This window comes from Lithobates pipiens, unplaced genomic scaffold, assembly GCF_037356315.1.
Source record: "Lithobates pipiens isolate NorthernLeopardFrog02 unplaced genomic scaffold, aLitPip1_a1.2 Scaffold_8, whole genome shotgun sequence".
NCBI lineage: Eukaryota > Metazoa > Chordata > Amphibia > Anura > Ranidae > Lithobates > Lithobates pipiens.
In genome coordinates this window covers 60190053-60212116 of record NW_027507903.1, presented here as the reverse complement: position 1 = coordinate 60212116, position 22064 = coordinate 60190053, and the positions used below count along the sequence as shown (strand labels likewise).

The 22064-nt window shown below is 42.4% G+C and overlaps 1 protein-coding gene across 4 annotated transcripts in view; it reads right to left on the bottom strand.

Moving 5' to 3' along the window:
* Positions 1–22064, bottom strand: part of PDE8A (phosphodiesterase 8A) — a 448334-nt gene that overhangs the window by 93583 nt on the left and 332687 nt on the right. For all 4 annotated transcript variants that reach the window (XM_077471009.1, XM_077471011.1, XM_077471008.1 and 1 more), the window contains 2 exons: positions 9924–10012; positions 6400–6478 (listed from right to left, as the gene is read on the bottom strand). In XM_077471009.1, the coding sequence (XP_077327135.1) occupies positions 6400–6478; positions 9924–10012 (168 nt within the window). The remainder of the gene's footprint in view (positions 1–6399; positions 6479–9923; positions 10013–22064) is intronic.

Genomic DNA, 22064 nt, shown 5'->3' with positions numbered 1-22064 from the left:
GCTGTCAAAAGCACTATACCAACGATCAGATAATTGGCCAATTGTTCGTCATACCGACATTTTTCTTACGATATTCTTATTGTGTGTATGGGCCTTAATAGTACACAGTAAAAAAAGCCAGATGCATTTTTAACCATAATCCTGCTCACCAGACTTTTGCTGCATTCTTTATTAATAGGTGACTCTAATTAAGCTTCTGTCCATTTACATTGAAAGAGTATCACAAAAAAAGGAGAGGAGTTGAGATTTGGGACTTTAAATGAGGACATAGCCTGGTAGGGTCAAATACCTGAATCCCTGTCAATGTTGAAGGGGGAGGGATTTGGACTTTATATTATTACCATAATATACCTTGATTATGAATTAATAAATATCCAGCTTACTAAACCACTCATCTACTTATTTTCACCCGCACGCTCCATTTAAAGTCCCAATTTCCCGCTCTTCTACATTGAGAGAGTGTTGGCTCTACACTTGCACTTGCAGGAGTCTCAACTGGGCAGTGGGGTTAGTTGTTCCATAGTTTATCAGATACTGAAAAGTGTCTTAACTAACAACCCTGCTGAAATTAACACACTTGTTTACACAAATTTCAATATGCCCAGGGAGACCCAAGATCATGAGTGCACACTGTACACAAAGCCTTGACTTCTGCCCAAGTCTCCCTTACCCCCGAAGCTAAGTTCTACTCCCCATCAATGAACAATTCAATGTAAGAACCTTTAATTGCAATTGAGGTTCAGGCATTGGACTGCAAAAAAGCTTAGTGTGCACCAACTTGTACAACAGAGGCCCCGTGTACAGTGTGAACTCTAGAAATTCTCTAGGGCATATCTATATCACTCATTGCTTTAAAGCGAAGGTCCACCCTAAAGTGGACCTTCCGCTCATCGGAACCCTCCCCCCCTCCGGCGCCACAATTGGCACCTTTCAGGGGGGAGGGGGGTGCAGGTACCTGTACAGTACAGGTATCTGCACCCACTTCCGGGATAGCTCTCTGCGGAAAGGGGCGTAGATTACGCCCCTTTCCGAAAGTCCCCCCGCTGCCTGCTGGGAAACACACAGATCCCAGAGGCAGCGGGTCCATCCTTATTGCGCAGCGCGACTCGCGCATGCGCAGTAGGGAACTGGGAAATGAAGCCGAAAGGCTCCACTTCCTGATTCCCATACCCAAGATGGTGGCGGCAGCACCTGAGAGACGATCGAGAGATCGGCTTCGGGTGCCGACATTGCGGGCGCGCTGGACAGGTAAGTGTCACTATTTTAAAAGTCAGCAGCTGCAGTATTTGTAGCTGCTGGCTTTAAAAAAAAAAAATGCGGAGTCCCGGCGGACTCCCGCTTTAACTGCTCCTCTTGTCAGTTGACGCCTTTACATATAAAATAAATAAGCTAATGGACTATACCTCCTATATAGACTGGACCCCGTTTGACAAAGCCCAGCTTTTGTTTACTGACTTATTCCAGTTGTACCACGCTCCTAGTGCGCCAATACTGTTTGTTTGTTCATCCCCATTGCCCATGCAAAGGATGAAGTGGATCCTGGGGGGGGGGGGGGGGTCACTCTCTGAAGGAAGGCCATGCAGTTTTAGACAAGGCTAAATGGTAAAGATTGCTAGATTGGGGACACAGATTGATTCCTCCTCAGACCACTCTGACAGGAAAGCTCTGGCACCTCTGGGTAGGTTTGTTGCTTGATGTTAAAGTGGTTGTAGACCAGGGGTGCCCAATCTTTTGAAGAGCAAGGACCACTTAAGCAACTTAGTAACCAGTTGCGGGCCACAATGAGCAGATCAGGCAGATGACAGGTCTGTGCAGAGCTGACATGGACACAGCCCACTCTACTCTAGGGGTCATCCGACCCCCCCTGATGGAAGGGGATTGATCCCCCTCTATTTTTTTTTTAAAGCAAATCAGATTGGAGGTAGGCGGATGTAAAAGGACACAAATATAAATGCAGCGCAGTGCACCTGTGTCTTTCTGCGGGTTAGCTACACTTTGTCATAGACTTCTATTATAGCCTGCAGGTGAATGAATGAATGAATGAAATACTTATATAGCGCACAATGCGAACTGAATCGCCTCTAGGCGCTGTGGCGAGCTTTGATCATCTGCTAAAAGAGGAAGGTCTTGAGTTTTTTCCTAAAAGCCAGGTGATTTTCTTCCAGGCGGATGTTGATTGGTAGAGCATTCCATAGCCGAGGCCCTTGGACAGCGAATCTCCGATCACCCTTGGATTTATACCGGGCTTTGGGCACGAGGAGGAGGTTTTTATTGGCTGATCGAAGACTGCGGTTTGGTGTGTAATGATTTATTTTCTCCATTAGGTATTGCGGAGCTTCTCTATGCACGCATTTGTGGGTGAGGCAAAGGGTCTTGAACCTGATCCGATTTTTTACGGTTAGCCAATGTAAGCTCCTCAGTGAAGGAGAGATGGATTCCCAGGGTTTTTTTCCTGTTATCAGCCTTGCCGCCGTGTTTTGGATCAGTTGTAATCGCGCAAGTTGATATTGTGGTAATCCTATGTAAAGCTAGTTTGCGTAGTCCAGTCGTGAATTAATGATTGTTCCAACTACCACTGCTTTGTCATTCTTTGGGATAAAAGGGATGAGTCTGCGAAGCATGCGCAGCAGATGGTGAGATCGACTGACTACAGATCCTATTTGCGCATCCATTGACATTTGTGCGTCTAAAATAACCCCGAGACTCTTCGCTTTGGTCTTTGGGGAGATAGTCTGCCCAAAGACGGTTGGTGAAGACCAGGAGGTTTTGGTTGCGGGCTTATGATTTGGGTGTAAGATAAGAAGCTCTGTCTTTGATTGGTTCAGCTGGAGGGAGTTGGTGGTCATCCAGTCCTCTATTGATTTGAGGCAGTTTTCAAGTTGTTGTTGGTGATCTTTTTTTCCATTGATCCGGAAATAAAGTTGCGTGTCGTCAGCGTAAGAGTGGAAGCAGAGATCTGAGCATCTGATGATTTGAAGTGGGCGAATGTAAATGTTGAAGAGAACGGGTGACAACGGAGAGCCTTGAGGGACTCCGCAGGTGACTGCCCGAGTTTCGGAGAGGAATTTTCCTAGTTTCACTGTCTGTGACCGATTTCCTAGGAAGGACGCGAACCATTGGAGATCTATGTCTTGGACTCCGGCTACTTCTGTGAGGCGGACGAGTAGAGTATTGTGATCTACTGTATCAAACGCTGCACTTAGGTCTAGCAGTACGAGGAGACACGGCTCTCCGTCATCTGCTGCTTCGAGGGCGTCATCCCAAATCTTGAGGAGAGCTGTTTCTGTTCCATGACCCGGGCGGAAGCCTGATTGCAGCGGGTCCAGGAGTTTGTGAGTATCCAGGTGACGTTGTAGCTGATGTACTACAGCTTTCTCCATGATCTTAGAAATGGTGTTGAGGCTTGTAATCGGCCTACGGTTGTTTGGATCCTGAGGGTCCAGGTTTGGTTTCTTGAGTAGAGGTTTGACGATGCCTTGTTTGAGGATGCTGGGAACAATCCCTTCGTGGAATGATCGGTTTATGAGGTGGGTTATGGTTGGAGCCACGATGTCGGAGCATTCTTTCAGTAGTTTTGTGGGGATGATGTCAATAGGTGAGGTACTGTCACGCAGTTTATTAATGATGTTTTTTGCGGTGTCTACGGTAATTGGGGATAGTGAAAATTTTGGCGGTTGCGGTATGTTGGTGCGGACATCCTCTTTATGTATTTGCTGGCTGAGGTTGGATGTTTTCTTCTGACAAATTGTTTCCCTGATGGTTTTGACTTTATCGATGAAAAAATCCGACAGTTTGTCACAGTAATCCTGGGATTCGTTTTCTGGGGGTTCTAGGCACACCGGATTCATTGATTGATTAACCAGTTTAAACAGTTCCCGTGGTTGGTTTGCGGCCGTTGAGATTGTATATGAGAAGTGGTCCTTTTTGGCTTTGAAGATTGCTTTCCGATAATTCTCTGTCAGACCTTTGTAGTTAAATAGGTTTTCCTCGGTGGGATTTCTTCTCCATGTTCTTTCCGCTCTTCTGCGTTCTTGCTTTAGTACGGAGAGGGAGCTATTAAACCATCCAGCATTTTTCTTCCTGATGAGAGCCCTGCGTTTTGGTGCTACCGAGTCTGCTGATTGCAGTAATGCCTTGTTCAGGGAGTTGAGTGTTTCCTCCGTAGAGTGGTTTAAAGTTATTGTAGATATTTTTTTGGACAGAGTGGTTTTGAAGGCTTCGGAGTACAGTTTTTTATGCGATCTGGTCCAGTGCGTTGTTACAGGTTTCCGTTTTGCGTTGGTGATGTTGGTAGTGATTTTGAATTTGATAGCGTGGTGATCCGTCCATGGCAGAGTTATGTTGTCGAGTATGTTGACGTCGATGTTCTGTTTGAAAATGAGGTCCAGGGTGTGTCCTGACCCATGCGTGGGAGTCTTTATCAGTTGCTGTAGACCCAGTTCTTCTAGTTGATTGATGCAGGCAGTCGCGATGGGGTCTTTAGGCTCGTTTGCCCAAAGGTTGAAATCTCCGAGTGCCAGGAAATTTTTGAATTTTAGGGTGTGCATTGCAAAGGATTCCGTGAGGGGTGAAAGAAGATTGGCCTTTGGTCCCGGTGGTCTGTAGCACAGTAGAATATGAGTGGTGTCATGGGGTGTTGGTTGAAAATGTAGTGTCAGGGTTTCCATAAAAGACACTGGGTTCTGAGATGATGGTTTAGTGAGATCCAGGTGACCTTTAAAGATCACTGCTAGGCCTCCTCCTTTTTTCCCTATCCGGTGTTCGGTTAGGATCCTGTAGTTTTCCGGCACCAATTTGGTGAGGATGGTGTTGCAGTCAGAGGTTAACCAGCTTTCGGTGATGAAGAGGCAGTCTACATTGTTCTCGATGATGAAGTCGTGTACTTCCAGTCTATGTTTGACTGCAGACCTGGCGTTAATCAAGGCGCAATCTAATTGTAGTGGTCGAGTAGATGTCTTCCTGTGGTTGGGAGCTGGTTGTCGTCCGGTTTTTAATAGTTGTTCTCTTTGAAGTATTTTTTGTATGGAAGATGGCAATGTGGTGTTGATGTGATGTGATGTGCACTTTCTGAAAGCACACCAAACCTGCAAGTAATAACAGAAGTCTATGCCTCAGTGCAGGTAACCTGAAGGTGCACTGCACCTGCGCATCAGTTTGAAAGCAGCCCAGTAACCACTGCGCAGATATGCCCATATATACACTGCAATTTTAGTAATAAACTGACCTTTAATAACAGTCTTCCATAACAACACAGATGCTCTGGGATGACGGGTCTGCAACCCAAGATCTGGGCTTGCCAATCTGCCATTCCACAGAACGAGGTTGCGGGCCACATCAGAGGGCTCCGCGGGCCACAGGTTGGGCACCCCTGTTGTAGACTCTTACATATACCCAGTGAAGGTGATACAGAGAGATGAAACAAATCCTCCTGCATACGTTGTACCTGTTTATCTGCCGTATTCTCTTCTACATATCCATTCAAAGTCCAGAATTTAGGAAGCTTGAGTGAGCATTCAGAAAAAAAGAGAGTGGAGAGCTGACATTACACTCTGCAGAGCTCACTAAGGAGAGCTCTGAGAGCTCATTGGAGTGAGGGAACACACCCTCCTTCACACAGCACACAGAAACAGAGCTGAGGCTGTCAATCTGCTGGAGGGCACCTCTTGGTGTCAGGAAAAATTGTCAGAAGAAATTCATGCTGATAGCAAAGAAACAAAGCAGTAGACAGAAATTAAACGTAGTGCTTTTAATAGAGACAAGTACACACTATAGAGGGATATGCATTGTTCGCATTTCATGTCTGAGGTTTACAACCACTTTAAGCTCTGCTCCACTTTGCAGAAGGCAGGATAGGACAGGCAAATTTCTGTACTATGAAGAAACACCAAATGGTGCCTGTCAGAATGGCCTGAGCTTTAGCTATGACTACAGGTATGAGCAAAAACCTTTAGATCCAGTTACTCACAACCACAGTATGTAGATATACAAGTGATGCAAAGAAGTTGAACATTTTTTTATGCAGCTCCAAACTTTTCAATAATTGAAAAAGCCTAACTACCATGATCCAGTAGTGCACCACTAATGTGTCTCATGGCTGTGAGGATTTTTTTCTAGACTTGTAAAGAAAAGTGGAGCTGCCTAAAAAGACTGTTGTCTTTCCTGTATTACCTGTACTGAATTATACAATGGCTATGACCGATTGGATTTAAGAACTGGCTTCAGCAGGGAAATTCATTTAATTGCTGTGGTAAAGGATGACTGTTTAGCAACACATCCATGTAAGCCCCACCAACTTTAAATTATAAATACTTAATTTTATGTTACATGTACCTCTTAACAATGCCAAAATTATATTTGATAATTGGATTAAGCACAATGAAGAATTGATCTAAATTGTACCTGTATTTTGTGATCCTCATTAGTAATTTCAATGGCTTCTTGACTCTTCTCTAATGTAGTAAATAAAGAATTACAAGCCCTTAAATAAATAATATTAACAGTTAGTGAGGTTGAAAAAGAACATTTCTTCAACTTGGCATCTGCAGCATAAAGGCATGATTCACTTAAACGCATTACAATGAATTTGCTCAATACAAGAAAAAAATACATAGATAAACAAAAGAAATATTTGAACAATTTATATATTCAATGAAAAATTTTTTCAGGTGAATGCATGTACTGTAAATATAGGCCACATGCAAATTTGCCTTTGCTTTCAAAAAGTATTAGTAAACACGTTTTCAGAGAAGGGAGGAATTCTCAAGACAAATTCCTAGTGGTAATAACGTCTGTCTACTAATCAGATAATGCTGTGATGCTATGTCCGTACTGTTAAAGGGGCGCTTAACAGGTTACTTTTATTATTTTTGTCTTTTTATATGCTTTTAAAAAATATATGCTAAATGTAAAAGCTGAATCACCCCAGGCTTCCACAACCCAGCCTGGCAAACACATAAAAAAGCACAGGTTGGAAATTAAGGGGGATTTTGGTCAGAGGCACAGACTCTTCCAGTTTCCTCCTCAGTATGATGTCATACATGTTATTGGGTAATGATGATGTAAGCTGGGAACCAGGACAGACAAGTCTCAAAAACCAGAGTGTGGGAAATGAAATAGGGAGAGCCTGTCCCCCTCTTTTTTCCCCCTACGTTTTTGGCTCCAGCACCATTCCCGTAATTTGACAGGAGCACTGTGGGACATTTAAGAACTTGGGGGTTCCCCATACCAGGTATGCTATTTTGCACAAACAGACCAGGGTCTATGGTTGCAAATCCAACCCCTCCTGTGCTCCACTTTTCTATTGGCCACCAAATCCAATGGGAGACCTTACTGGTCAACAGGAACATGCAAAGCCATTGAAGTTGGAGATGATATTTCCATTACATGCATGTGAAGATAAAGCAGGGGTGGGTGAAGGCAACAGCAGGTGCTTGATCTATGGACATGGGGCTCCCATAAAAGGGAAAGTCAGCCCAAGAAAAAATTCAATTTTTTTAGAAAATGCCTCTTCTGGTTGGAAATTGTAGGCTACTTTGTTGACCTAAATTTTTGAAAATACTAGGTGCTTAGCTGATGTGCAATATAGAAAAGGGATTCTGATTTCATGGGCTGCATGCTTGTTACATGTCTGCTACTCAGAGAAAGGTCGCCAATGGTTTTAAAACTGCTGCTTCTTTGATGAACCTTAAAGAGGTTGTAAACCTCCCTGCAGTATTTGTACCTACTGTATAGGTAAGCCTAGAATAAGGCTTACCTATAGGTACTGTAAATATCTCCTTAACGTGCACAGTTTAAGAGATATTTACAGTATACTGCGCTGATGATGTTATTGGTGCATGCGCTCTGAAGAGATGGGCATCTGTGCCATTTCTTCAGTAGAAAGTGCCGTGACCAGCGGCTCCCGTATGCACATGCGGGAGTGACGTCATGCGGCTCCAGCCAGACATAAAGCCGGAGTCTGCGGCCCTGGAAGGAAGAGGGGCGAAGATGGATGCGGCCTGCAGCGGGGAAGGCACGAGCTTCGTTCTCAGGTAAGTGTCACATAATGTGCTGATATGTGATACATACTAGCACATTATGTCTTTACTTTGCAGGGGAGAGAGAAGAATTATTTTTTTTAGCAAGGGTTTACTTCCTTTTTAAGATATTATCACATGTGAAATCATACAGCTAGGTCCATATATATTTTGACACAGGCACAATTTGCATACTATTGGCTCTGAATGCCACCAGAATAAAATGAAAATGAAACAATCCAAATGAATTTGAAGCACAGACTTTCACCTTTAATTCAAGGGGTTGAACATAACTATCAAGTACAAATTTTAGGAACTGCAACCCTTTTTATACACAGCCCCCCCCCCCCCCCCCCCCATTTTCAGGGGCTCAAATGTAATTGGGCAAATGAATATAATCATAAATAAAATGTTCATTTTTACTATTTTGATGAGATTCCTATGCTGGCAATGACTGCCTGAAGTCTGGAACCCATGGACATTACCAAAGACTGGGTTTCCTCCTTTCTGGTGCTTTGCCAGGCTCTAACTGCAGCTGTTTTCAGTTGTTCTTTGTGGGTCTTTCTGCTTTCCGTTTTGCTTACAGCAAGTGAAATGCCTGCTCAGTTGGGTTGCGATCAGGTGTTTGACTCAGCCATTGCAGAATATTCCACTTCTTTTCCTCCAAAAGCTCCTGGGTTTCTTTTGAAGTGTGTTTTGGATCATTGTACCTATGTACTGTGAGGCGCCGTCCAATCAACTTTGCTGCATTTGGCTGAATCTGGGCTGCCAGTATATCTCTAAACACTGCAGAATTCATCTGGCTGTTTCTGTCACATTATTAATAAACACCAATGACCCAGTGCCACTGAAAGCCATGCATGCCCATGCCGTTACACTGTTTTACATGTTTTACAGATGACATTGTGTGCTTTGGATTATGAGCGGTTTCAAGCCTTCTCCACACTTTTTTCTTTCTGTCATTCCGGTACAGATTAATCTTAGTTTCATCCATTCAAAGAATGCTTTTTCAGAACTGGTCTGGCTTTTTTAGATATTTTTTGGCAACGTCTAATCTGGATTTTCTATTCTTCAGGCTTATAAAGGGTTTGCACCTTGTGGTGAACCCTCTGTATTTTCTCTTGCAAAGTCTTCTCTTGATTGTAGACTGACAATAATACACCCACCCCTTGGAGAGTGTCCTTCACTTGTCTGGATGTTGTGAATAGGTTTTTCTTTACCATAGAGAGGATCCGGCAATAATCCACCACTGTTGTCTTCAATGGACGTACAGGCGTTTTAATGTTGCTGAGCTCACCAGCGCGTTCTTCTTTCCTCAGAATGTACCAAACCGTTGATTTTCCCACTTCTAATGTTGCTGCTATCTCTCTGATGGATTTGTTTTGTTTTTGAAGCTTTCCAATGGCCTGTTTTACTTGCATGGACAGCTCCTTTGAATGCACGATGTAGGTTCACAGCAATAGATTCCAAATGCAAACCACATTTAAGAATCAACTCCTGACCTTTTACCTGCTTAATTGATGAAGAAATAACAAAGGAGTAGCCCTTCAATTGTCCAATTACTTACGGTCCCTTGAAAAAGGGGGATGCCTAGTCTTAAGAGCTGTAATTCCTAAACCTTTCCTCTGATTTGGATGTAATACCCTCAAATTAAACCTGAGAGTGTGCACTTTCAGCCCATATCCATTATATAACTATAACTTGAATATGTTTTGGTAAATACCTGAAAAAAATAAAATTGTCCCTGTGTCCAAATATATATGGACCGAACTGTATGTGCTTGACACACCATTTTTAGCAGTGGTATCACATATGGCAGCATTTAGAATCAGGTCCAAAGTAACAAAACTGGAGCGCAATGTACAATGTAAAATTATTTTGCATAATTGAAACACATCATATCCTTACCTTAGTTTAAATTGTGCACGTACTTCTCCATATTCTAGCTGAATAAGTTCATTGTAACAGGCCATAACATTAGAGTTTTCTACATATCTCTGCAAGTGAGAAGACAGACACTGATCAATGACACTGCAGTATTTATCCATCTTAGGTCCATTCTACACTTTATGGTTGATTCAAAAATGTCAAACAAGTGGCACAATGTCAGTGTGGGACTGTTAAATACTATAATTTATAGTTAACCTTCCCTCAGAAAGGGATTGATGTACTAAAGGAAAGGAAACCAGGCTTTTCACTTTGCAAGGGAAGCTTTATTTTGCAAGGGGATTTGCACCAGAGCTTACTAAATGTGGTGAACTTTAATTTTTTAAATCGTACTCTATCATGTGGAAAGAAAATGTAAAAAAAAAATCTACCTTCCTCCTTGATTACTGTATGATTTCTGTATGCCTCCTCATCACTGCCTGGTCCTTACTACCCTCTGGACTATAGCTGAAATGGACCATCCAACTGTTGGTTCTTTCTTCTTTCTCTAACTCTACAATGCTTAAAATTATGTAAATAGCCATGGCCTGCTGGATTCTCTCAGTTGTAACACCGTTAAACCCTGGAAGAAGGAATAGTACCCTGTTCTGTACCGTCAACAGTGTGCTTTCTCGTTTTTCTATTTCTATTCATCTATAGATTAATAGATTGTGATGGATCTTGTACTGTCCAATAAAATGCTTGAATTAAAGAAAAAGTTTTAAAGAAAAAACATTTTTTGCTTGCCCATAATTGGATTATGGAATTCAACAGAGCTTCCCCTCATTCACTTTCCTTGCAAGGTGCAACTTCCCATTCAAAGAGAACAGCCTATTTGCCTTTAGTCAATCAATCTCAAAGTGCTAGACCAAAAGGATTAAAGTGGTTGTAAAGGCTGAAGGTTTTTTACCTTAAGGTAAAAAAAACCTTCTATTGTAAGCAGCCCCCAGCCCCCCTAATACTTACTGACCTTTTATGGTCATGCCCCTTCAATAGATCCTAGACAAACGGTTGGCTTCTGTCAGGCCAGCCACCGTACACACAGATCGAATGCCGCCTGATATTTGGCCTGTGTGTATGGCCCTTAAGGCCTCACATCTGAAGACCACAGGCAAGTCTTTTGTCATCTAGTTAACCTGCGCTAATGCACAACTGCCGGTATTCAGCGCAGCTTCCAGAACACTAAACAGTCACAGAGATCAGTTTACGGTCTTTTCTCACAAGTCCTCAGGACAGCTGCCACCTTCCAGGTTCCTCTGCACATGGTCCAGTGAGTGAGACGGCACCTCTCCAGACCAGATCCCGTGTGATGAGCTTATGCAATCTAGCAAAGCCCATCCAGACCCTCAGCCCTGACACCACTGATGTCTCTAGAGCAGATAAACAGTCCATGCACTGCCTACAGGCAGCAGCCCCTCCAGCTCCGGAAGCCTCCTCAGGAGAAGGAACCCTATTCTCCAGTGTCTCATGCTATTTATCACCATTCCAGCCCTCTTCTGGATACTCTTATTCAGCGATTGGCTGGAACCTGATAAATATTTAGGTTGGATGTTTTGGATCTCCCATCCTATGCTGTGAAAATTTCTTCCAGAGGCAGGGGGAAGCAATCAAACTCCCAGCCTTCAAAACCCTGAACAGACCAAGGCCAAACAATTACTGCTCCCTTGATTACAGAAGGAGCAAAACTAAGTTCACCTAGGGTCCTATACTAGGAGGGTGCTACATTAAGAAAGATCAGAGATCCTAAAAGTGGCATAAATCTCATTTGAGTAAACATTTTTTTTTTGTTTTTACACAGCAAATTATCAGAATTATTTTTTACCTTTTAGGTTCCTTTCACACAGGACAGTTTTTCAAGCAAGCCTACTGGAAGCTCCATGCAGGTCTATGGGCAGGTGGGTGTAAATGGACTTTTGTCCATTTACATTTGCCTACCACCGAGTCCATCCAGGTCTGAAAAAAAAGATAAGGACTAAATCCTTTCTATTTTTTTTTCGGACCTAAACATGATGGATTGAAGATAACTTGATGTAAAGCTCCCAGATCCCCTAAACCCTAAAACTGGTTTTAAAGGCTAAATGTTTTTTTACCTTAAAGTGGTTGTAAATCCTCACATATACCCACTAAAGTAACCAGAGATGAAACAAATCCTCCTACACAAGTTGTATCTGTTTACCTGCAGTCTTCTCTACATTAGTTCAAAGTATTGTATTTTTAAAGCTTGACTAAGAGTTCAGAAAAAAAAGGGCGGAAAGGTGAATCTACACTCTGCAGAGATCAGTGAGGAGAGATCTGATTGTTAATTGGAGGGTAAGACACCTCCCCTCCCCTTTTCACACAGCACACAGGAACAGAGCTGAAGCTGCAGGAGGTCAATCCCTTGTCACCTTTTTTTCTCTTGTGTCAGGAAAACCTGTCAGACGTGATTAATGCTGATAGCAGAGGAATGAAGCATCAGACAAAAATGACGCTTAGTGCTGTTAGTTGAGACAAGTACACATTATAGAGGGATATGCTTTGTACATATTTCCTGTCTGACGTTTACAACCACGTCAATGCATCTGTGTTAAGGTTAAAAAAATAAAAATTTAGGTGCAGCGGCCGCCCTAAATACTTACCTGAGCCTGATCTTGATCAGCAATGCTGCTCTATCGCTCTCTCCTCATTAGGCTCAGTGAGAGCAGTGGGAGCCATTGGCTCTTGCTGCTGTCAATCAAATTCAGTGATGAGAGAGCAGCAGGGTGTGGCCAAGCCTCACTATGTGTGTCCATAGATTGAGCCCACACAAGTACCCCCCTAGCAAGCAGCTTGCTGGACTGGTACTCGAAGTGGGGGGGAGCTAGGAGTGCCAGTGGGAAACCCCAGAAGAGGAGGATTGGGGTTGCTCTGTGCAAAACCATTGCGCAGAGTAGGTAAGTATAACATGTTTATTATTTTAGAAAAATAAAAACTGAACCTTTAATATCACTTTAAGCATTACCATAAAATGTCTTTGAGATGTAAAGCAGAAAAAGAATGTCAAACATATTCCACTATTGATTCTATTGGGGGGTTTTGCAGAAAGACCTGACTACATTGAAACAAGGTTGAACATACCACCAAACCAAACTAAAAATGTCCAAAAAATATACTTTATTGCAAAATTTATGTAAATGTTACTGTACTTGGATTGGGATATTATGAATTGGTTTTGGTTATCTATTCATCTTTTTCTACAATGTGGCTTGCTTTATATCTCAACGCCCTTTAAGAATATGTTCATTTTTAAGCTTTAGTTTAAAATTTGATGTATAGCTTTCCAATCTGCAGTGTTCAGATGCGAAAGTACAGTAGAGGGAGAGTTTGGAGAGACAGTAAAAATGAAGAAATGAAGGTGCAATGGAGATGGGCTCAGATTTCCCCCTGAACCCTGGGATGAATGGGATGGCAACCCTCTGTGCCTGCTGTACTATCACAGGCACCATATGTGCCCAAAACACTTGGTCTCAACACACATGAGGCGCCGCAGCGAGTGTCTGGAATGAGGTCTGTGCAACGTGTTTGGAATCTTGTGTAGTAATCAAAATCCTTTCTCCCAGGGCCACCCTGCACCTCTTCTTATTCTATTGCTGGTAATACCTGAACCGATGTAAGATGTATTAATCCCTTGCACAGCACCCTTGATGTCCAGGAACTCTAAATTCTTCCTGAACCCCTACATGAACATGTATGTCCTGCCTGGTCTCATCCCAGTACCCACCTGCCACCCTCAAAAATCTTGTTCATTCGTTAATCAGTGATGCATGCACAGATTTTACTATAATTATATCAGCAAACCCCTTCACTTTACAAATATAGTGCAAATAAATGTATAGCAAATTTGATCCCCTCTTGATACACCTATAAGAAAGCCTTTCACGTCCTCTGTCCTGAGGCCTCATGCAGTTAGCTAGACTCTAGCTGTTGGAGCAGACAGTAAGCTGTGGCCTGGCAGGAAGGAGGCCACGGACCATGGCCCGGTGGTTGAGAATCAATGAGCTATAGTTCCAGGAGTCTCCAAACTATGGCCCTCCAGTTGTTTAGGAGCTACAATTCCCATCATGCCTAGTCATGTCTGCGAATGTCAGAGTTTTACAATGCCTCATGGAACGTGTAGCTCCGCAACAGTGGGAGGGCCGTAGTTTGGAGATCCCTGAAATAGACTCTAGCTGTTGGAGCAGATAGAAAACTGTGGCCTGGCAAGAGGTAGACCACAGCCTGAGAACCACTGCTCTAAGGCAATCAGGGTGACTAAATAATCAGAATCATTGTATGTGCACTGCAATTTGAAAATCACTTAACCACAAACATAGCCATAACATGCATTTATAAATGCTTGAGTGTGACATAAAATACCTTGCAGTCAAAACATTATAACATTTGATTCCACTTTTTGTTTTCAGCTATTAGCTATAGAGGTTTCTGTGATGAAGTCCTACACTAAGCCAGGTACCTGTAGGATAGCCAATATTTAGCGGTTTGGGCAGGTTAACAATGCATGGACGGGTCCATGGGACAGGTTACATAGGCTGAAAATAAACAAAAGTCCATCTAGTTCAACCAATAGTAAAAAAAGAAACAAATAGAAAACCTCCATACACGCAATCTTATACCCACATTTGATCCAGAGGAAGGCAAAAAAAAAAAAACAATAAAGTATGATCCAATTTGCTCCAGCGTGGGAAACAAAATCTCTCCTGATCCAACAAGCAATCAGAAATTCTCTGGATCACCAATCCCTTGTGTTCCCACTACATATTGTGCAGTTAGGAATGCATCCAGCTCTTTTTTTTAAATAATCTATTATGCTGTTGTATAAAACCTATAGGTTTATTGGTGTGGAGGGCATGAATCACTCAGACATGCTTAGAAAAATGTAATTTTATGCTGCATAAATGAGACACTAACTAGTCTGACAGAGCTGTGCAGGGAAACATGGGCTGGTTAGTAAATTGGGTTAACATTTTTTTTTTAGCCAACGCGGGTCAATCAGTGGGCTAATAAGCCAATCACAAACACATTCCCGTATACCAGACATTGCATGTTTTAGATATATTTAAAGTGTAAGCTCACCATTCGCAAAATATTACAAAAAGCCCTCTATGCAATTTCACTATTCTCCTGAATAGTACATACCATCGCTCCTGACTCTCACTGTATTCTATATCTGTAAAATTCCTAGGTGTGGACTAATACCCTTAGGTTTTATTTAGTACACAGTAATTAAGGCTGACAAAAGACCAAAACCCAGCAATTACAACTTATTCAAACTGTAATTAGAACAGCAACTGTTTGGCAATACAAAACCTCAGTGAGACTGGGGCACAGATGTATCCTTCTTCACCTTGTCGCTAATAAATGCTACTTAAAGGACCAGAGCACTGAGCAAAGTGAGAAAGTGTTAGCTGTGAGCAGGAAGTCTATGGAAGTGAACACAGTGGTTGCACGAGCACAGCTGCATGTCAAAAGGAGAGCATTTGGGGTTGTGAACCTGCTTCTGCACGCACATCAAATTTAGCATTTTCATCCACTTCCATAGTCTGTCTACACACAGCTCAGGGTGGATGCAGATGCAAAAACAAATGCCTCATTAAAGCAGCCGTGTCAGTGTGAATGCAGCCTAAACCTAACAATGTACTTTAGTTATTTGTTCCCTTTTGGTTTATTAAATAATATTATCATTATTATTAATATAGATTTATATAGTTCCAACAGTTTGCTTTACAACATGAGGGCAGACAGTGCATTTACAATACAAGAGGAATCGGAGGGCCCTGCTTGTTAGAGCTTACAATCTAATAGGGAGTTTCAAGTGATACAAAAGGTAATAACTGTGGGGGATGAGCTGATAAGAGTTTTAAAAGTACAGTTGTTAGGTGGAGGGAGGATTGGGGTAGGAAGTTCCAGAGGATGGGATAGGTTCTGCAGAAGTGCTGGAGGTGAGCATGGGAGGAGGTGACAAGGGAGCTAGAGAGCAGGAGGTCTTGGGAGGAATAAAGATAACGATTTGGTTGGTATTTTGAGACTAGGTTAGTGATGTAGTTGGGGGCCGAGTTAAGGATGGCTTTGTAAGTTGTTAGTATACTGAATTTTATTCATTGGGTGAGTAGAAGCCAGTGGCGGGATTGGCAGACAGAGGTGGAGGACACAGAGTGGGTGATAAGGCGGATGAATCTGGCAGAAGCATTCATGATGGACTGAAATGTAATCCAATGAGGGAGTTTCAGTAGTCGAGGCGAGAGTTAACCAGGGAGTGACTTAAAACCTTTGCGGTGTATTGGTTAAGAACCTGTGTATGTATGACAGTGTCCAGACCTTGGGCTAGCACCAAATCAAAAACCCAGGAGGACAGGGGATAACATGTCCTATCTCTAGAAATCTAATTGATAAAAAAAAAAAAAAAACATACATGGACATTCCCGGCACCCCATAGACACATTTATTCCAAAATATAAATCTTATTACATAAATCTGGTTAAAAATCACACATTTATTATAAAAACATCAGCCTCTACAATAATGGAGAGCATTTTCCTTGGCAACTACACAGGTATAGATCTAATACCCTGATTCTGGGGTGGGGTACAGTACAAGGGAACACAATCTCCAACCATTTAAAGTGGTTGTAAACCCTCCCCCACAACTTTGTCCCATGTAAATCAGCATAAAAAACCCTAATGAACACTGCTTGTAGATATCTCCTTACTTGCTTAGTATTGTTGTAATCCTTGTTGTTCTGTAGAATGAAGTCACTGAGCATGCCCAGATCTCCCCTGATTTAAGGCACACTCTCTATGTCTTATCTTTCTGTTATCAGGACTTCCTATGGCACAACACTGAACTCTGCTAATCACTCAGAGCTTCCTCCTACACACCATGTGACCTCACATACAGTCTAAACTTGGCCATTGCTGCAGTCTTATCAGCTGAAGCTGATAAGTTTGACAAAGGGAAACATTAGACATCAGTACAAGTAAATACTATGAAATAAATAAGTAAGCTATGAACAGGGAAGCAGGGTTGCCATAGAAATGTTGGATTGAGAAGGAGGCTTGGTTAACAGTACAGGAAGTGCTCAATGTAAGGGCAGAAATACACTCCACTGTGGACTCAGAAAACAATACTTAAGATGGCGCTGCCTAACCCCTGGAAACAAGTTTTTTAAAGTTTCTTTAAACAGTAAGTAATATGCAATTTGGGCTGGATTACAGTGGCTATAGTCTGATAATTACTTATTATAATGGACTAAATGAAGAGAAGCATCAGAGTGGGAGAATTTTCTTCCTCTTTAATGATGTTTTGCAGAGTGAGCAGCTTCTTCAGAAGGCAGAGATGGAAGTGTAGTTTAATAGTTCAATCACTGCTAGAATGGCAGGGATCCACGCAGAAGTGGAAAGTGGAACCAAGGCAAGATCCTTATCCCGGGGGGGGGGGGGGGGGGGGCGATTGGTGGACATGGGAGCAGGCCAGTGCAGGTAACAAAACATCAAATCAAATTCATTAAACCAAGAATTGTTCAAGCCCACTGAAAGGAGAGGGGAGGCAAAATAGTATACATGTGTATAAAATGTCCTCCAAGCACCCAAAAGAAGGTCACTCACACGGTCCAGTTAAAGGAAGTATAACAGATACATTCCAATATAGTGTCTCTCATCACTTTCAGCGTGTAAGCAGCATGGTGTCAGGTGCCCAAGATTTGGACAGTGATTGGACACGGGACCAAAATTACCATTTAGAGCCCAGGATTACACCTAGTACCCTGGCATGAAGGTTGTGCCATCTATCTTGACAGAGAAGTCAGGGAAAGGGGCACATGAGGGAGGAAATATGTTGGATAGAGTTTGAGGAAGTTATGTGACATCCAGACTGATATGTCTGTCTAAATTAGTGATGCGTGTGGACACTGATGGAATGAGCTGAGGGGTAGAGACATAGATTTGGGTGTTATCAGCGTAGAAATGGTATTGAAAGTCATGGTAGACTATCAGCTGACCCAGGGAGGAGGTGTAGATCACGAATAGTAGAGATGCAAGAACAGAACCTTGGAGGACCCCGACAGAAGAGGTAGAATTGTTAGTCACCCTGAAAGTGCGGTGGGATAGGTAGGATAAGAATCAATGAAGAGTACAGTCATAGAGACCACAGGAGTGGAGTTTTTGAGCAGGAGGGGGTGGTTAGGAGTACAGAATAGTGACCATTGACTTTAGCTGTTAGTAAATCGTTTGAGAGTTTTAGGAGAGCAGATTCTGTGGAGTATTGTTGGTGAAATCCAGATGGAAGGGGATCAAGAAGGTTATTCTTCGTGAGGCGGTAGATCAGTCGGTTGTAGACCAGAAATGTTCATGAATTTTGAGGGTAAAGGGGAGCAAGGAGATGGGTCATAGATTGTTAAGACCGGTGGGATCCAACAAGGGCTTTTTAAGTATGGGGTGACTAGTGCATGTTTTAGAGAGCTAGTATATACCATTTAAAGTGTTTTGTTATAATGGCTCGATAAGTTAAAAAAAATACCTCTTAATCCTGCTACAAATCCATTGAGCTTTCCTGTGCACTCTGCCTCTGCTACATTGTACAGGCATACACTACTTGTATTTAGTTAGCAGTATTATCAGTTCTCTCTGTAGACTTAAGAACACCTAACTTGTATGTTATGGAGATGAGTGGTAATCTGTAATCCTAATACTTCCTGTTCTTATCGTTGTCATTCTAGGACATGAAGTGTGTTACTAACAGGATCACCAGCAGAAAATAAAATAAAATGAACAAAGAAACCTTTGGCAGCCACCACATCTATAGAATGGTAAGCTTCAAAATGCGTTTTTGCTTGCACATGGTTGGATGATGAGAGTCAGCAGAGCCTTACTTCATTTACTAAGCCCCGGGGAGAATTGCTTTGGAAAGAGAACAATCTATTTGGCTTTAATAAATCAACCTCATAGTATGCAAGGGAAAACCACTCAAATTAGGACAAAGACAGAACTAAAAACCAGAGAGAAGTTCAAACCCCTCACCTACTTTACTAGAAAAAATGTTTTTATTTTTTATCCACTTCCTGTTTTAATCCTTTCAAATTAAATTTACAACTAAAGTAGCCTTGCCCAAAGCTGGGCTTTAAATACAGTTTGGTCCTCAGGAAGGTTATAGATTTGGCATCATATCAGCAAGAGGTTAAATTTTGGGGCTCTTTGTGTACACAACATTTGAATTTTTCATAAGCGCAGATGATTGTAGCTGGAGGTAGACTAAAGTGCAAAGTTAGTGAATAGCTTGCCATTCATCCTAATGACCACCGCTGGTGCCTTATGCCACCACTAGCAAAGTCCAAATGAAAGGCATGCTGGTATTAGTGCTGGCTGCTGACCATCTGCTCCTCATTTGTCAGAGAGCTCCAACATCTGACCATTCTTCAAGTAAAGAGCAACTTCTGTTTACACCTAACTGCATGGTCATATGAGTATTAAAGTATAGTAAAAACGCTGACAATATACAGAGATTATTGTACAGTGGATTACTCACTGCAAAGTTTTTATTTTTTGCCAAGGTGGACATAGATCAAAGTATAGACCAAACTGAAACAGCTTGAGAATATTCTTCTTTTGAAAATGTTCTCTGCATATTCCAGGAAAAATGAGCTCTACAACTGTCATGTCATCTTCAGATTTCACAAGTGAACTCAACATGCACACAATATGGATGCGGCTGATCTTGTGAAATGTAACACATAAAACTCAGGCCTATGCAAACACATCTGTTTCAGCATGCTCTGCCTCCTGCACAACAGATGGAACAAATGAAAACAGTAGAAACTAAGCATGACACCTGAATTTTGTTCAGCTCGCTCTTCAAACACTGAAAGCAGCATACTTGTAAATATACAACAGTTTGGTCAATGGGTATTGTACCTAATACCAGCCATTCTTATCACATGTATATCCAGTACCAATGCTCTGATGTTTTATGCAGTACATCTCTGCAGTAACTGCACATTTCTCCATGGTTTGCCCATTTAAAGACCTTGCATAGACAGAAAACCATATATGTATCTATTAAACATGCACCTAGTTCCTAAGTCTTGTTGCGGGCTGACGATACACAGGATTTTTGTGGAGTGGTCTCACCGCATAGATTGTGTCTACTAATCTACTAAAAGCGGAATTTTAGTACGTTCCACTTATTTACATCCTGCCCCCTCTTCTGCCACATTTGGCACTTTTTGGGGGGGGAGCGGGGTACCTGGTTTTGACAAATACCTGCTCCCACTTCCGGTCAGATTGGCGCGATGATCCGAGTGGAAGTTAGCCCCCCTCTCCCCTGCATCACAGGTCTCTGAAGATTGCAGGACCATTCACAAAGCGCAGCAGAGTGGGACACCAGGTGTGAACCTACAAGGCTTCACTGCCGGGTACCTTTATTCAAGATGCCGGTGGCTGGACCCGAAGCCGATTGAAGAATCGGCTCAGACGAGGACAACGCTGGATCCTTGGCTAATCAAGGCTGTTGACTATTAAAAAGAAATGGGGGGGGGGGGTGTGGTGGGGGGAGATTGGACCTCTCCTTTAAACCCTTGTATTCTCTACAACAGCCTTTGTAATGTGAAAGAACTTTGGGTCTCAGGGAACCCCTGATAAAAATTACATTATCTTTAGCTCAGGGTACATTGGCATGAACATTTAGTTGAGATATAAGAATAAATAAAAGAATATGAAATGTGGCTACAGTCACACAGGCATTTTGCCCTGGTGAAAATGGTAGTGACAGGAATCTATTGATTCATGTAGCTCTGTTTGACACCTTCGAGTGGCTAGCTGCAGCCTGTACACTTGAAGGATAGGTTGTCGGCGACGGCAGCTATTTGTGACTGTTCACACAGCTAGGAATTATCTGTGGTGGTCACTGCTGGATGCACACTGAGCGAACAGCCACGAATAGCTGTGGCCGCCCATAACCTTTCACTGCAGCTAGCCCTTCACATGTGTCTAACACAGCAGCAAGAATCAGTATATTCCTGATGTTATCATGCACACTGTACGAAAGTACTTGACACCCAGAGCAACTATTTATTTCAATATATTTTGCTAAAATTATTTCTAGTAAAAATAATCAAACAAAACAAATAATAATGGCCATAAAAAGAAATGCAGATGGTGACAATTGTAGTGTAGTGCTCCCTTATATTGGTGTTCAATAAAAAGGACCTCTTTGCTTTTTTCGGCCTGTGGGAAAAAGATCACCTTACATTGGTGGTCATTGGGAAAAGGGCACCATTGCATTGGAACTCAGTGGGAAATGGCTCTTACATTTATGATCAGTGGGAAAAATACCTTCCTTATAGATGCTCTAAAAGATCATTGGTGTCACTGGTAACTTATCTCAGAGGCTCAACACTCAAGAACCCCTAGCAACCTCTCGAAAAACTCTAGGGTCCCATGGAATCCTGGCTGAGAAAGGCTGTTCTAAAATATTGAGATTAATTGTTCCTTGGTCAAAGATAAGAACTAGGAGGCCTAATTAGACTCTTTGAGAAGACAATACCACTGGAATTGTGCAGAAGACACAAGACATAGCGCTGAATTTCTGACATGATCACTAGGTAATTCTTTGCACTTAATAAATATTTAACAGACCAAAGGGAAGAAAATAAGAGAAGTTCATTATTAGGGATTACATTCACTTTAACTGGTTCCTGCTTGCGCTATAGCCAAAAGATGGCTACAGCCCGGCTCTCCAGTTCTGGCAGGATGTCCATGGAGTCCTCTATGGAGAGCGCATCAGGCGCGTCTATCAGTGTATCCTCAGCAGGACTCTGAGCTGAGAGCAGTTCTATCATACAGCCCAGAGCCTGCACTGACTTCTTCGCATGGATGGGAGAGGAGAGAGCTGATCTGCTCCTTCTCCTCCCGCCCCTCTCCTCCTCAGTGCAGCTTATAAGTGCCCATCAGTGTCGCCTATCAGTGCAGCTTAAATTGTATAGATATATAAATGCTGTCACCACAGTGTGACACTGTAGACAACACAATTAATGATATACTATGCCGGGTTCTAAAATTAGTATATATAGGAATTGGAAAAAATTGACTTTTCAGGCATATGGTGCTATTGTTTAAA